At 34.6% G+C, this 17,757-nt stretch overlaps 2 protein-coding genes across 2 annotated transcripts; both read right to left on the bottom strand.

Annotated features, from left to right (window-relative positions):
* Positions 1-4,629: 4,629 nt before the first annotated feature.
* Positions 4,630-5,583, bottom strand: LOC116521373 (olfactory receptor 10A4-like). Its single transcript, XM_032236051.1, has one exon. It carries the CDS (start codon positions 5,581-5,583, stop codon positions 4,630-4,632), a length of 954 nt encoding a protein of 317 aa, XP_032091942.1.
* Positions 5,584-13,637: 8,054 nt separating this feature from the next.
* Positions 13,638-14,591, bottom strand: LOC116521372 (olfactory receptor 10A4-like). Its single transcript, XM_032236050.1, has one exon. The coding sequence runs from the start codon at positions 14,589-14,591 to the stop codon at positions 13,638-13,640; it is 954 nt and encodes a 317-aa protein (XP_032091941.1).
* Positions 14,592-17,757: the final 3,166 nt, after the last annotated feature.

The raw sequence follows: 17,757 nt of genomic DNA, 5'->3' as shown, positions 1-17,757 counted from the left end.
ACAGTTGGCCAAAAAGAGAAAAAAGCACTAAAGAAGATGAAAGCACTGAAACAAGATGAAAGCATTGTCATCCTACTGGCTGACAAACATAGATTGCCAGTAGTAATGGCCAAATTAACTACATCAGCAAAGCTGAAAATCTTCTCAACAGCACCAACACCTACCAGATAACCCACAATGACGCAACAAAATAGCTAAAGGACAAAAGGACACCCTAAGAAAAATGGAAAAAGAAAAACGGGTAACATCACTGGAGAGAAAGCACATGCAATTGACACTGACATCCCTTAAACAAAGAGAGAACTCTGATCTCTGTTTTTAACTTCCAGTAGGAAAATTCTTTTTCCTTTAGTCACCCTTTATTTTGGGGGAAAAAAAAACTCAATTTTTCCTTGAGGACACTGGGTTATGATTTATCAGCTTCTCTTGTACTTAGAAGAAACAGTGAGTTTTCACAATGTTTCTAAAAGGAGATAGTGTTCTGGGAACTATTTTGGGGAAAAACCAATGCTCTCTAATTTACAGTTTATTTTTTAAAATATAAATTAAAAAATTGATGGATTAATCAAACCAAACCCAGCATATATCTTCTTATTCAATATTTGCCAAAAAAAAAAGTAATTGCCCATGATGAAAAAAAAATCTTCATCTCATAGTGTATATTTTCAGTGTTTGGCTACATCTATATGTCTTTACAGATAATAGGAACAGAGAATATGAAGAAGGTAAGTAACACAACATTGACTGAATTTATCCTTATTGACCTTTCAGGTGGACCAAAGTCTATGCTGGGATTAATGGTTTTCCTGGTAATCGTATACTGTGTACCAGTGGTGGGAAATGGCCTTATCATCTTGGTCACCACAATGGATCTTCATTTCCACACACCCATGTACATTTCTAATCAGCAATTTATCCTTATATCATATAAGATATTCAACATCTTCAATCTCACAGATTATTGAAAATCTTCAAGTGGACAGACCTTCCATGACCTTTTCATTGTGTTATTTTCAAATGAGTATTAGTGTATGGTTAGGCATAACTGAAGGTTTCCTCTTGGCTGTTGTGATTTATGATTGGTATGTAGCAATTTCTTCTCCTCTCCATTATACAATAACCATAAGCAAAACCTGGTGTATTTGGTATTCAGCAGTTGGGACATGGTCTGTTGGCTTAGCTTTAGGAGTAATTCCCATTTATGAGATACCAGCAGACTTTTGTAAAAATAATGTGATTGATCATTTTTCCTGTGAATTCAAAGCCATTTTCAAACTTTTATGTTCAGATACTTCTTTGAATCAGGTAATTATGCTACTCACAGGAATTCTCACATTTCTTGGCAGGTAAAATTTTACAGGTAAAAACTGTGAGAAACTGTGTTGGAGAAATACTTCATATTCATGTTGATCTTGTTTGTCTTCAGTAAGACTTCTTCTTTTTTCATTTGCAAGTGTTTTCTTGATTTATGTACACAATTTTTTTTATTATTTTTTTCCAAATAAATAATTCATGTTATTTCATTATTTTATTGACACACATGCAAGGGTTAAATATCTAATATTCATATTTAATGCATACCATAGCAGAATGTATTGACTGGGGGTCACATGATAGCTGTGTCCCAATATCTAAGGAGTTGCCATAAAGAAGAGGGGGTCAACCTACTATGCAAGGGACCTGAATGAAGGTCAAGAACTAATGGATGGAAACTAACCAACCTAGAAACAACCTAGAATTAAGGATAAATTTCTTGGCAGAATAATTAGTCAGTGGAATATCTTGCCTCCAGAAATTGTGAATGCTCCAACACAGGAAGTTTTAAAGAAAAGCTTGGGTAACAATTTGGATATAGGGTATAGGGTTTCCTGCCAGAGCTGGGAATTGAACTAGAACAGGGATATCAAACTCAAGGTCTGGGGGGATGAATCCAGCCCGTGGGGTGCTTAGATCTGTGGGACACTCTGGAAACAGTGAAGGACCTGCCTGCAGAACCTTTGTCAACAAAAAATTGAGCTTGGGAGCTCTGTTTTTGCTGGCAGGAAAATTGGAAGCCCATTTTCACTGGCAGACTGCTCAGACCACCACAGGTACTCCCAACATGAGTGACATCAAGCTGGCCACACCCACCACTGCCACACACCCCTGTCCCCCAGGGACAACCACAACTCTGATGCAGTTCTCATTGAAATTGAGTTTGACACCCCTGGACGAGAAGATTCTTCCAATACTTTTATTGTGTTATTCTGTTATTCTACCATTTTATGTCACTTTGTCTAACTAGCTTTTCTAACTTATATTGTTTAAGCATATAGTTTACATTCACTCAGTTTAATCGAGTTTCCTCTACAAATATATCCTAACATTCAATATGGAATCAATATTTTTAAGAGCCTGATATTTAAAATTATTGTTTGCCACCAATAGATGATCAATTGTAAAGAGAATATTGTGGCAATAGCTCTAATTATATTGAAGAATTAGAATCAAACCATTTGAAATACTTCTGAGGGTAAAAAAAGGAATGTTTTGCAGGCTACAGTTAGTTAAGTAACAGTGAAAATATTATTTCCTACTGTTGTTTTTAATGTAATAAAATCTACTGATGACAATGCTGGCTCTGAGAAGCCCTCAAGGAATTGGTTGTGTTATTGTATTCTGATTCAGTGCTGAGTTACTGTATGCCATCCAGATTTCTTTATGTGCAATGCATGATAAATAAAGTGGATTTAGTCTCCCCTTCTTTTGCATGTCAGTGTCAAGGAGAGGAGAAAAAACTTCCAAATACAATGGCAAAACAGGAATAGGGAGCATATAGATGCAAGACTCATGCTTCTGAAGGAAAAGTAATTATTTGAAAAAATAAATAAATTTGGAACTAAGATATATTGGTAAAGACTAACATAAAAAGATATAAAATATTTGATGAATAAAATTCAAGGGTGTGAATACATATCAAGAAAGTATAAAAAAGACCCATGAATTTTTTTTTGTAACAACTCCAATTGAAATTTCTTTTGTTGAACAGAACAGAGATTATATTAATACTCGTCCACTTGAGGGAGATTTTATCTTATCTCATTCCAATGGCTACAACTAGATGAAGGCAATGTTATGACGATAAAGGCTCTATGATTCTACAAATTTGTGACTCATTCCTCATCTTCAACAGTTTGGATCACAATGAAAATCCTGTGTATTCCATATAGAAAAAAGAAAGGAAGGGAAGAATTCATTGTAGCCCAGAGCCTGGGGGTACAAAAAACAATCCTAAGCAATTTTAAAAAGATAATATTGGTGGGAGTAGACTGAGTCTCTAAGAGGATATCATTGCACAGACTTAGAAGAAGATATTTTCTGGGTCCTATACTATGACACTTTTTAATAGATAGGACATGGATGATGTCTGCTGTAGCCAATATTCTCTCCATTCTGAACCACAACCTGAAACCCAAGTAATGTCTCTACCATTTTCCATAGAAAGGTGAAGTTGAAGCCTGGATAAAAATAAACATTAACCCTCAAAGAATTATTTGAGGGTGAATCTTCATTTGAATATTATGCTACCTGAAATAAATGTTCACATAGTCCTTTCCTTTATAAAGTGCACAAAACAATGCTGTAATCTGAACTTGAAGAGTTCCAAAGATATTGAGGAAACATATAACAGAAACAGAATTTTGTAACTTCTGTGCTTATTCATGGAGTATAAATTAGCAGTTTGGGGAAATGAGATATATACAAATTATACTATGTAGAATAAATAATCACCATTCAATTTTTTTTCTATTTATGTCTGGGTTCCCATAAACTATCAAAAGATGATAGTATGGGCAAAGGTTCATTGCAGCAATATTCCACTTTCCCTTGGCCAGGCAAACAGCAGCAAGGAGCTTGATTTGAATGCTACATGTAATCATGTGCATTTAATAAACTTCCAGCTGCCCTACTTTCATAGTGAGTTCTTCTCATTTTTATTTTTTTTTAAACACATGTGGTTTAGTGTTCCATTTTTTCCATGAACACATTATTAATAAAATCTAGAATGGTTTCCTAGGTTTGGTGTTTGCAGAAGGCAACTGACATGGGGAAGTCGCTAGGTAACCCAATAAATATTATTGATTCAGAATTAAAGCTATCCCTTTCTTATATCATCCTAATTGGATTATTGTATTTATATAGCATGCTGTCCCCTGAAATTTGGTATATTAATTAAGATGGAAATACTTTATAATCTTAAAGTATTTCCACCTTAATTAATCTAATTTAAATACTAATTAAATTGAAAATTCTGTGAATCACCTTAAAATTTATTTTTATAAAGGAAATTTATCTAAGAACAAACAGATTAAGCTATGTCCAAATTTGAAGCAACTCTAACTTAAATTACATTGGGACAAGAAGTTAACTAAAGAATTGTATACAAAGTTGTTGTCTAAGAAGTATTTCAGTTATGAAGATATATATGAAACATATTAAAACAATTTCTCAAACTGCAATCATTTTTGCTCTATAAGATCTATTCAAGAGAGTTGCATTTAACCTGACATGTAAATATATATTATTCAGCATTTTAAAAATCTCATTAGAAGGTCAGTAAAACCATTTTTTGTCTTTATACCTAAAATGTTAGTAACTTTTAGGAAATATATTGAATATTTTTTTCAATGCTCCCTTTACTTCTTTGTTCCTTAAACTATAAACAATAGGATTGACCAAAGGAGTGAGTAGCGTGTAGAGCAGGGAGAACAGTTTTTTGGGGATACTTAGTGAACTTAAGTTTGGTAAGACATAAACTATTATCAGGGAGCCATAGAAACAACCGACCACTGTGAGATGAGAGGAACAAGTTGAGAATGCCTTTTGTTTCCCTTTTATGGATGGGATTCTCAAAATGTTCTTAATTATGCAAATGTAAGATGTCAAAGTTATAATAAATGGAGCCAGAGTTCCTATGAAGGAGATAATGAAAGCTGTAGTTTCCACCAGAGTGGTATCATCACATGAGAGCCTTATCAATGGGATCAAATCACAGAAAAAATGGTTAATTTTGTTGGGTCCACAGAAACTCAGTTTAGATATAAAGTATATGATAAAACTGATAAACAATGAACCACTTATCCATGACCCAATAATAAGCAGTATGCAACTTTTACTATCCATAAGCATTGTATAATGCAATGGTTTGCATATTGCTAAATAGCGGTCATAAGACATTACCGCCAGAAAATAGCATTCTGTACCTGCAAGATACCCAAAGAAATAAAGTTGTGCAATGCATCCTCTAATAGAAATAGTTCTATCTCCACTCAGAAACCTGACCAGAATCCTTGGCATGATGGTGCAACTGTAGCAAGTCTCTAGGCAGGATAGGTTTCCCAGAAAGAAATACATGGGTGTGTGAAGTTGTCGGTCAACAATCACTAGAACAACAATAAGAATATTTCCAGTCATAGTTATAAGGTAGATGAGTAGAAAGAATGTAGAAAATAAAGGCTGAAATTCCCCAGTGTTGAAATCCAGAAGAATAAACATCATGGGAATTGTTTGATTTTCTCTGTCTGGATTACTTTTTACAGACATCTAAATAAAAATAAACAGTAACAACAAATTTAAATGGATCATTTTGCTAGGATTTTTGCTTGTAAATATGCAAAGTTAAGATAAACAAATAAATTTAAGTGTTTTAAATTAAACAATCTCTTTCTCTTTCCCTCTCCCTCCCTCCCTCTCTCTGTACAATTACCTTAAAATCAGTATAACCTAGAAAGTTATTAACTTGCTTTTTACCAACTATAAAATATTAAGATTATAGAAACAACTTTCAACATACTGCTGCTCACTACCGATGCCGTTGGAGCCAATTATGTATTGAATGCTTCAGAACATCTATCCTGAATATTCTTTGAAAACATGCATTTTTAATGAGAATATAAATGAGGATATTTCTGTAAACTGAATAACATTCATTTATGTTTTATCTCAGCAGACATATCAATTAATCTTAAAAAACCTTGGGAAACTCCCATATCATTAGTGTTAACTCCCAATGGTTTCATTAAATCAAAAGCCATGAAATGCCTGCCTAAAAATAAATGGTTCATCTATTTATCATACTTGTATATACGTATCTGCATTTTCTATCTATTTTATTTTGTCTTATTTGTATTTCCTCAGATATGTCTCTGCAAAGGAATATGTAATCCGGGTGCCCTGAGATAAACTGAGAGTCACACAGGTGTAAGAAGGGGGTCCATGGCTATATACCTAGCTTCTTGGGCCTCTCCCCATTTTTAATACATTTGATATTCAAAAGAGCAGATTATTCTTCCCAACATACTATTTCCATTTATTATGCCTTACTCAGTCATCCATTGCTATGTAGGAAAAATAACATCAAGATGTCTAAATCTTAATGTTTGGAACAGAAAAAAAATGAATAAGTTTTTAACATCATAATTGCATTCTATAAAACTTCAAAGATTACTTATTTCTGTATGTACAAATTTTCTGTATACTAAAGGCACAAGATAAAAGCATAATTTATTAAATCAATACTGAAGCTGAAATTATATAGAGCCATGACAGCACAGTGGTTAGAATGCAATATTGCAGGCTAATTCAACTCATTGATAGGAGTTCAAGGTTAATTCAGTCTTTTATCCTTCCAAGCTCAGTAAAACAAAGACCCAGAATGTTGGAGGGAAAATCCTGACTCTTTAAACAGCTTAGAGAAGTAAAGCACTCTGAAGCAGTATATAAATCTAAATGCTGTTGCTATTGCTATATGTATTTACTCTATTTTAGCTACAATTAGTCTTTGGCATACAACCATGATAGAGCCTACCCTTTACTATCATACATTGTGATGGTTGTAAAATAAATTGGTTACATACTTGACTCAATTCCTGATTTTTTTTCTGGGTGCTTAAGCAAGCACAGGGTTCATAAAGCAAATACCACAGTCATTAAGCCAATATCAAGTTCATAAGAAGACAAACAATTCACTATGGGTGTGGGATTGTCAAGAACTGGAAGTAAATGCCTTTTTTGGGGGGAAGCCATCCGCAAATGTGGTCACATAACCTCAGGATGCTGCAAATGGCTGTGTTGCTTGGTTTCTGAAGTTCAGTCACATGACTGCAGAGGGAGCCTGACCATCCAAACTTCAAATGCAGGTCCTAATCCAAATTATTTGGTATTCAAATATCAATAGATCACAATTCTAAGATGCTCTTTCACCATTTATGTGAAGCTATGACAATATGTGACTATTTAATTTTGCATGCCATTCTCAGATACATTAATATCCAAATAAACATTGTAAAAAAACAACAACAATTCACTATCCCTTTATTTTGTGTTGTATTTAACTTTTTATAAAAGAAATCACAAACCTTAAGTATCCATATATTTTAATGACATTTGTATTACCTGAATTCCTGTATTTACATATTTGTAATGAAGAATATTAAATAGTTTGAAATATACATGAATAGTAAAAAAAAAAAATCTTAATCTAGAATCATAGAACATTTCTATCATGAAATCCAATATACAAGCATTTCTACCCCCACCTGTTTTATAGAATGTTAGAATCTGGGCAGATAAGAGAATAACAAAGAGTTGGAATTGACCTTGGAAGTCCTCTATTCCAACCCACTTGAAATTTCCTTGTACAGCCTCTTTGAATTCTTTGTTCTTTTGATATATTTGTTAAGACAGAGGTGGTTATGAAGGTACCATAAAAACAGAAAACCACTAAAAATAGTAAGCAAAGGTTGTCTAAATCGGTTCCACCACAAATCCGCAAAGCCCTTATCCGCAGAGACATAATCGCGGAGGGCAAATCCGCGCCTTCCGAAGCACTCAGCATCCTAAACCTAACCCTAAATCTTACCCTAACTCTTACCCTAAACCTAACCCTAAAGCAAACCCCTAAACCTAATCCTAACCCTTACCTTAATTTAAATCCGCTTTCTGTCGCCGCGCTGTTGTCGCGGCGGTGATGACGCTGCGGCTTTAGCGACGAGATTTTATCACCGCTATTTTGACGAGCGCGATTTTGTCGTGCCATGGTCTAAATCACAGAAAAAATGGTTAGATCTGTTGGGACCACAAAACTTACCTGATATACAAGAAAATAATATGTATACATTTGAGAGTATTATGCACTTAAAATAAGGATGAAACTTTATTCATCAACTCTCCAAATTAGGTCTAAGTTGAAAATCAAAGCCAATATTATTTTATATATGTAAAGTTATAGTAAAATAATATTTCAAGTCTGAATATGTGTCTCCACTTTTTCCCTTTTTCTTCATAAGAACCTGGGAGGGTCATTCTCAAATTACATGTTTACCCCAAACTTAGATTTCACTTATTTCTTGGTTGTGGCTCATGTCTTGGCTGTGGCTCTTCTAGCTGTTATTCAAGATTATTCCTTCATCCTATTATCATTGATAAATAATGATTTTCAGTACCAATAAATATAATGTAGTTATAAGTTACCCAAATAAATTGTGGTGCAAAGTAATGTTTGTGCTGGAGAGCATTTACAAACTGGAACTTTCAAGATAGCAGCACTATTTAGTCTTCAATATGGATGTGGTTATAGTAGTACAGAAGATACTATGACATGAAAACAATGTCCTGAATGAATTGAATGAGGAATTAGAAAGATTCTTCTAGTTATTATGGAGATCTTATTTGTAATGTGCCAAAAGATTATGATACTTATTTAGACCAAATTGCTTATTCATATTACCATGAATTCAGATATTTCTGCCCTAAAATCAACATCTTGATTACTTTTAATGTATATTTGTGATTGAAGAGTTGGAGAAGAAGTTGATACCAGAGATGTGTCATCAATTGTCTACAATCCATCAGAACTATTTGAAGGACTGGAGGGAAGATCCAGTTGCTGTGGAGGATAACATACAAGAAAGTCATCCTAATAAGTTCATTTCTTCTTTAAACTCTCCAAACTCATCAAAAAATTTTTTTTGAGATAAGAGAATCATAATTTTATTTGCTAAGAGAGCAGAAGTGGAAAGTTATTGCTATAGGTCCTCACCACTTGTCCAGCAGTTAATGAGTTGGGAATGGAAACTGTAGTTGTAGCTACAGTCAGATAAAGATGACAGCTAGAGATCTGAGAGAAATAAATTATGTATTGGCTGCAGTTATCTCCAGTTGTATAAAATTTCATCACATTTTCTGGCATACATTTTCACATAAATTCCATTTCTTGAGTAGCCATGAGTATAGGTGGGGCCAAGATATGCTCATTTATATTTTACCACCATGAAAACTATTCTGATCCTGATTTTTATAATAAGCCTAAGTCAAATATTGGAGAGGACAGTAGAATTTATGTACTGCTTCATTCCTCTAATTCAATCATTAAATGAATTATAGGAATTTCAGTCATATTTTTTTTAATAAAGTCATACTTTTACTTAATAATATTAGAAATGCCTGTGTACCATGTTTCATATAACTTAAATACAATTCAATATTGCAAATCTTGATGTATGAGAACTACATACATCTCAAAATAACAAACTTCAAGTGATATCTATAAAAAATATTCACTCTATAAGTGGTGAAAAAAAACTGTAGAAGTGGAAGAGAATGCATTGATCTTCAATAATAGAAATCCATTGAATTAATTTAATCATAGAATTGAAAGAATGTTGTAACTATAACTGGAAGGGTATTTATACATATATTAATATTCAATGAAAGGTATTCTGCTGCTGTAGTTAAAGACGGTGGGCTGGAAATTGGGAAATCAGAAGTCATAGTTCTGTCTGTAGCTCAGGTGTAATATGAGGCTAAAGTTTCATTCTCTGCACTCCGACCTTCTGGGTTGGTTTCCAAACATTTCATTAACAGGCTAGGTAACATATTCAGTGGATTTTAGGGGATGCCAGTGTTCTGTTTATAAGGGCTTCAGGTCTCTGTGTATGGGGGGGGGTCAAGTGAGGGTCTTGTGATGGGTCATCTGTGAGTCATCAGTGAGACTTGTGATGGTTCTTGTGATAAGGAGATTACCTAAATCAGGATTGTTGGGAGGTTAACGGTTGGTGGGGGTAATTGTGTGGGTTGGTTGAGGGTCAGTGTTGTCTCTTGTTGGCTATGAGGTTGATTCGGATTCTGAATGATTGGTATGCTGGTTATAGTTCAATGTGTCTGTTGATGGAATTGTTTGTGGAGTTCCAGGTTTCGATAAACTCACAAGCATGATGGGAGGTAATGTGGCTGGTGATTTTTGTGATGCTCCAAATGAACTGGTGCTGTTTGGTGTGGGTGTGGGTGGAAATTAAGGATTTTAGATCAAGGCATTTGACTGCCAGCTGATGTTCATGGATCCTAATTTTAATCGGCTTGATGTTAGTCCCATGAAGACTTGGTTGCAATGGTTAAAGTTAATTTTCTAGACAACATTGTTTCTTTTATCCTTCTGTATTTTGTCTTTGGTTCTGGATAATTCCTGGTGGAGTGTGGCTGTGAGTTGTGAGATTGTTATTCCAAGAAATTGGAGGATTGTTTTTATTTCTGACACTCCTTTTGTGTACAGTAGGGTTTGATGTCTACTGTGCAACACAAAAGGCAAAATGAAACAGTCAGCCTAAAAGAGAAAAGAGCACTAAAGAAGATGAAAGCATTGTCATTGTCATAGCTGTGTACCAATATCTAAGGAGTTGCCATAAAGAAGAGGGGGTCAACCTATTATGCAAGGGACCTGAATGAAGGTCAAGAACTAATGGATGGAAACTAATCAACCTAGAAACAACCTGGAATTAAGGCGAAATTTCTTGGCAGAATAATTAGTCAGTGGAATATCTTGCCTCCAGAAATTGTGAATGCTCCAACACAGGAAGTTTTAAAGAAAAGCTTGGGTAACAATTTGGATATAGGGTATAGGGTTTCCTGCCAGAGCTGGGAATTGAACTAGAACAGGGATATCAAACTCAAGGTCTGGGGGGATGAATCCAGCCCGTGGGGTGCTTAGATCTGTGGGACACTCTGGAAACAGTGAAGGACCTGCCTGCAGAACCTTTGTCAACAAAAAATTGAGCTTGGGAGCTCTGTTTTTGCTGGCAGGAAAATTGGAAGCCCATTTTCACTGGCAGACTGCTCAGACCACCACAGGTACTCCCAACATGAGTGACATCAAGCTGGCCACACCCACCACTGCCACACACACCATTGCCACACACCCCTGTCCCCCAGGGACAACCACAACTCTGATGCAGCTCTCATTGAAATTGAGTTTGACACCCCTGGACGAGAAGATTCTTCCAATACTTTTATTGTGTTATTCTGTTATTCTACCATTTTATGTCACTTTGTCTAACTAGCTTTTCTAACTTATATTGTTTAAGCATATAGTTTACATTCACTCAGTTTAATCGAGTTTCCTCTACAAATATATCCTAACATTCAATATGGAATCAATATTTTTAAGAGCCTGATATTTAAAATTATTGTTTGCCACCAATAGATGATCAATTGTAAGGAGAATATTGTGGCAACAGCTCTTATTATATTGAAGAATTAGAATCAAACCATTTAAAATACTTCTGAGGGTAAAAAAGGGAATGTTTTGTATTGCAGGCTATAGTTATTTAAGTAACAGTGAAAATATTATTTCCTACTGTTGTTTTTAATGTAATAAAATCTACTGATGACAGTGCTGGCTCCGAGAAGGCCTCAAGGAATTGGTTGTGTTATTGTATTCTGATTCAGTGCTGAGTTACTATATGCCATCCAGATTTCTTTATGTGCAATGCATGATAAATAAAGTGGATTTAGTCTCCCCTTCTTTTGCATGTCAGTGTCAAGGAGTGGAGAAAAATCTTCCAAATACAATGGCAAAGCAGGAATAGGGAACATATAGATGCAAGACTCACGCTTCTGAAGGAAAAGTAATTATTTGAAAAAATAAATAAATTTGGAACTAAGATATATTGGTAAAAGACTAACATAAAAAAGATATAAAATATTTGATGAATAAAATTCAAGGGTGTGAATACATATCAAGAAAGTATAAAAAAGACCCATGAATTTTTTTTTGTAACAACTCCAATTGAAATTTCTTTTGTTGAACAGAACAGAGATTATATTAATACTCGTCCACTTGAGGGAGATTTTATCTTATCTCATTCCAATGGCTACAACTAGATGAAGGCAATGTTATGACGATAAAGGCTCTATGATTCTACAAATTTGTGACTCATTCCTCATATTCAACAGTTTGGATCACAATGAAAATCCTGTGTATTCCATATAGAAAAAAGAAAGGAAGGGAAGAATTCATTGTAGCCCAGAGCCTGGGGGTACAAAAAACAATCCTAAGCAATTTTAAAAAGATAATATTGGTGGGAGTAGACTGAGTCTCTAAGAGGATATCATTGCACAGACTTAGAAGAAGATATTTTCTGGGTCCTATACTATGACACTTTTTAATAGATAGGACATGGATGATGTCTGCTGTAGCCAATATTCTCTCCATTCTGAACCACAACCTGAAACCCAAGTAATGTCTCCACCATTTTCCATAGAAAGGTGAAGTTGAAGCCTGGATAAAAATAAACATTAACCCTCAAAGAATTATTTGAGGGTAAATCTTCATTTGAATATTATGCTACCTGAAATAAATGTTCATATTGTCCTTTCCTTTTTAAACTGTACAAAACAATGCTGTAATCTGAACTTGAAGAGTTCCAAAGATATTGAGGAAACATATAACAGAAACAGAATTTTGTAACTTCTGTGCTTATTCGTGGAGTATAAATTAGCAGTTTGGGGAAATGAGATATATACAAATTATACTATGTAGAATAAATAATCACCATTCAATTTTTTTTCTATTTATGTCTGGGTTCCCATAAACTATCAAAAGATGATAGTATGGGCAAAGGTTCATTGCAGCAATATTCCACTTTCCCTTGGCCAGGCAAACAGCAGCAAGGAGCTTGATTTGAATGCTACATGTAATCAGGTGCATTTAATAAACTTCCAGCTGCCCTACTTTCATAGTGAGTTCTTCTTTTCATTTTTATTTTTTTTAAAACACATGTGGTTTAGTGCTCCATTTTTTTCCATGAACACGTTATCAATAAAATCTAGAATGGTTTCCTAGGTTTGGTGTTTGCAGAAGACAACTGACATGGGGAAGTCGCTAGGTAACCCAATAAATATTATTGATTCAGAATTAAAGCTATCCCTTTCTTATATCATCCTAATTGGATTATTGTATTTATATAGCATGGTGTCCCGTGAAATTTGGTATTTTTATAAAGGAAGTTTACTTAAGAACAAACGGATTAAGAAAATGCCTCTTTGTAGTCATGTCCAAATTTGAAACAACTCTAACTTAAATTACATTGGGACAAGTAGTTAACAAAAGAATTGTATACAAAGTTGTTGGCTAAGAAGTATTTCAGTTATGAAGATATATATGAAACATATTAAAACAATTTCTCAAACTACAATCATTTTTGCTCTATAAGATCTATTCAAGAGAGTTGCATTTAACCTGACATGTAAATATATATTATTCGGCATTTTAAAAATCTCATTATAAGGTCAGTAAAAGCAGTTTTGTCTTTATACATAAAATGTTAGTGACTTTTAGGAAATATATTGAATATTTTCTTCACTGCTCCCTTCACTTCTTTGTTCCTTAAACTATAAACAATGGGATTGACCAAAGGAGTGAGTAGCGTGTAGAGCAGGGAGAACAGTTTTTTTGGGTTACTTAGTGAACTTAAGTTTGGTAAGACATAAACTATTATCAAGGAGCCATAGAAACAACCAACAACTGTGAGATGAGAGGAACAAGTTGAGAATGCCTTTTTTTTCCCTTTTATGGATGGGATTCTCAAAATGTTCTTAATTACGCAAATGTAAGATGTCAAAGTTATAATAAATGGAGCCAGAGTTCCTATGAAGGAGATAATGAAAGCTGTAATTTCCACCAGAGTGGTATCATCACACGAGAGCCTTATCAATGGGATCAAATCACAGAAAAAATGGTTGATTTTGTTGGGTCCACAGAAACTCAGTTTAGATACAAAGTATATGATAAAACTGATAAACAATGAACCACTTATCCATGATCCAATAATAAGCAGTATGCAACTTTTACTATCCATAAGCATTGTATAATGCAATGGTTTGCATATTGCTAAATAGCGGTCATAAGACATTACCGCCAGAAAATAGCATTCTGTAGCTGCAAGATACCCAAAGAAATAAAGTTGTGCAAAGCATCCTCTAATAGAAATAGTGCTATCTCCACTCAGAAACCTGACCAGAATCCTTGGCATGATGGTGCAACTGTAGCAAGTCTCTAGGCAGGATAGGTTTCCCAGAAAGAAATACATGGGTGTGTGAAGTTGTCGGTCAACAATCACTAGAACAACAATAAGAATATTTCCAGTCATAGTTATAAGGTAGATGAGTAGAAAGAATGTAGAAAATAAAGGCTGAAATTCCCCAGTGTTGAAATCCAGAAGAATAAACATCATGGGAATTGTTTGATTTTCTCTGTCTGGATTACTTTTTACAGACATCTAAATAAAAATAAACAGTAACAACAAATTTAAATGGATCATTTTGCTAGGATTTTTGCTTGTAAATATGCAAAGTTAAGATAAACAAATAAATTTACGTGTTTTAAATTAAACAATCTCTTTCCCTTTCCCTCCCCCTCCCTTTCTCTGTACAATTACCTTAAAATCAGTATATCCTAGAAAGTTATTAACTTGCTTTTTACCAACTATAAAATATTAAGATTATAGAAACAACTTTCAACATACTGCTGCTCACTACCGATGCTGTTGGAGCCAATTATGTATTGAATGCTTCAGAACATCTATCCTGAATATTCTTTGAAAACATGCATTTTTAATGAGAATGTAGATGAGGATATTTCTGTAAACTGAATAACATTCATTTATGTTTTATCTCAGCACACATATCAATTAATCTTAAAAAACCTTGGGAAACTCCCATATCATTAGTGTTAACTCCCAATAGTTTCATTAAATCACAAACCATGAAATGCATGCCTAAAAATAAATGGTTCATCCATTTATCATACTTGTATATACATATCTGTATTTGCTATCTATTTTATTTTGTCTTATTTTGTATTTCCTCAGATATGTCTCTGCATAGGAATATGTAATCCAGGTGCCCTGAGATAAACTGAGATTCACACAGGTGTAAGAAGGGGGTCCATGGCTGTATACCTAGCTTCTTGGGCCTCTCCTCATTTCTAATAGATTTGATATTCAAAAGAGCAGATTATCCAAACAAATACTATTTCCATTTATTATGCCTTACTCAGTCATCCATTGCTATGTAGGAAAAATAACATCAAGATGTCTAAATCTTAATTTTTGGAACAGAAAAAAAATGAATAAGTTTTTAACATCATAATTGCATTCTATAAAACTTCAAAGATCACTTATTTCTGTATGTACAAATTTTCTGTATACTAAAGGCACAAGATAAAAGCATAATTTATTAAATCAATACTGAAGCTGAAATTGTATAGAGCCATGATAGCACAGTGGTTAGAATGCAATATTGCAGGCTAATTCAACTCATTGATAGGAGTTCAAGGTTAATTCAGTCATTTATCCTTCCAAGCTCAGTAAAACAAAGACCCAGAATGTTGGAGAGAAAATCCTGACTCTTTAAACAGCTTAGAGAAGTAAAGCACTCTGAAGCAGTATATAAATCTAAATGCTGTTGCTATTGCTATATGTATTTACTCTATTTTAGCTACATTAGTCTTTGGCATACAACCATAATAGAGCCTACCCTTTACTATCATACATTGTGGTGGTTGTAAAATAAATTCGTTACATAATTGACTCAATTTCATGATTTTTTTCTGGGTGCTTAAGCAAGCACAGGGTTCATAAAGCAAATACCACAGTCATTAAGCCAATATCATGTTCATTAAGAAGACCAACAATTCACTATGGGTGTGGGATTGCCAAGAACTGGAAGTAAATGCCCTTTTTTGGGGGGGAAGCCATCAGCAAATGTGGTCACATAACTTCAGGACACTGCAAATGGCTGTGTTGCTTGGTTTCTGAAGTTCAGTCACATGACTGCAGAGGGAGCCTGACCATCCAAACTTCAAATCCAGGTCATAACCCAAATTATTTGGTATTCAAATATCAATAGATCACAATTCTAAGATGCTCTTTCACCATTTATGTGAAGCTATGACAATATGTGACTATTTAATTTTGCATGCCATTCTCAGATACATTAATATCCAAATAAACATTGTAAAAAACCAACAACAATTCATTATCTGTTTATTTTGTGTTGTATTTAACTTTTTATAAAAGAAATCACAAACCTTAAGTATCCATATATTTTAATGACATTTGTATTACCTGAATTCCTATATTTACATATTTGTAGTGAAGAGTATTAAGTAGTTTGAAATATACATGAATAGGAAAAAAAATCTTAATCCAAAATCATAGAACATTTCTATCATGAAATCCAATATACAAGCATTTCTATCCCCACCTGTTTTATAGAATGTTAGAAACTGAGCAGATAACAGAATAACAAAGAGTTGGAATTGACCTTGGAAGTCCTCTACTCCAACCCACTTGAAAGCTCTTTGTACAGCCTCTTTGAATTCTTTGTTCTTTTGATATATTTGTTAAGACATAGGTGGTTATGAAGGTACCATAAAAACAGAAAACCACTGAAAATAGTAACCAATGATTGTCTTAATCACAGAAAAAATGGTTAAATCTGTTGGGACTACAAAACTTACCTGATATAAAAGAAAATAATATGTATACATTTGAGAGTATTATGCACGTTCCACTTAAAATAAGGATGAAATTTTATTCATCAACTCTCCAAGTTAGGTCTAAGTTGAAAACCAAAGCCAATATTACTTTATATATGTAAAGTAAATAATATTGCAAGTCTGAATATGTGTCTCCACTTTCTCCCTTTTTCTTCACAAGAAGTAGGGAGGGTCATTCTCAAATTACATGTTTACCCCAAAATTAGATTTCACTTATTTCATTGTTGTCTTGGTTGTGGCTCTTCATGCGCTCTACATGGGGCAGCTCTTGAAGAGTATTCGGAGACTTCAACTCGTCCAGAATGCAGCCACACAAGCGATTGTGGGTGCACCTCGGTACACCCACGTTACACCTATCCTCCTCGAGCTGCACTGGCTACCGATCAGTCTCCGGATACACTTCAAAGTGCTAGTCGTAACTTATAAAGCCCTTCATGGTATTGGACCTGGGTACTTGAGAGACCACCTCCTGCCAATTACCTCCCAAAGACCTGTTAGATCACACAGGGTCGGCCTAATCCGGGTTCTGTCCACCAGCCAATGCCACCTGGCTACTACCCGGGGGAGGGTCTTCTCTGTGGCAGCTCCGGCCCTTTGGAACGAACTCCCCGCGGAGATTCGGACCCTCACTTCTCTCCAGGCCTTCCGGAAAGCTATCAAAACCTGGCTGTGCCGGCAGGCCTGGGGTTGATGAGTTCCCCTCCCCTCTTGACTTGTATGGTTGTATGATTCTTGTTTATTTTAATCACTTGTATTGTGTTTTTATGTTCCCTTTTTCCCCCTTTGAGTTGTTTGCCGCCCTGAGTCCATCCCGGAGAAGGGCGGCATACAAATAAACTAAATCTGAAATCTGAAATCTTCTTCCTGTTCTTCAAGATTATTCC

This window comes from Thamnophis elegans, chromosome Z, assembly GCF_009769535.1.
Source record: "Thamnophis elegans isolate rThaEle1 chromosome Z, rThaEle1.pri, whole genome shotgun sequence".
Taxonomy (NCBI): Eukaryota; Metazoa; Chordata; class Lepidosauria; order Squamata; family Colubridae; genus Thamnophis; species Thamnophis elegans.
The sequence above is the reverse complement of the archived record's forward strand: the minus strand, read 5'-3'. Positions and strand labels throughout refer to the sequence as shown.

What these genes read in the sequence shown, in the direction of transcription:
- LOC116521373 (XM_032236051.1), bottom strand. Translation starts at nt 5,583, where the DNA reads ATGTCTGTAAAAAGTAATCCAGACAGAGAAAATCAAACAATTCCCATG.
- LOC116521372 (XM_032236050.1), bottom strand. Translation starts at nt 14,591, where the DNA reads ATGTCTGTAAAAAGTAATCCAGACAGAGAAAATCAAACAATTCCCATG.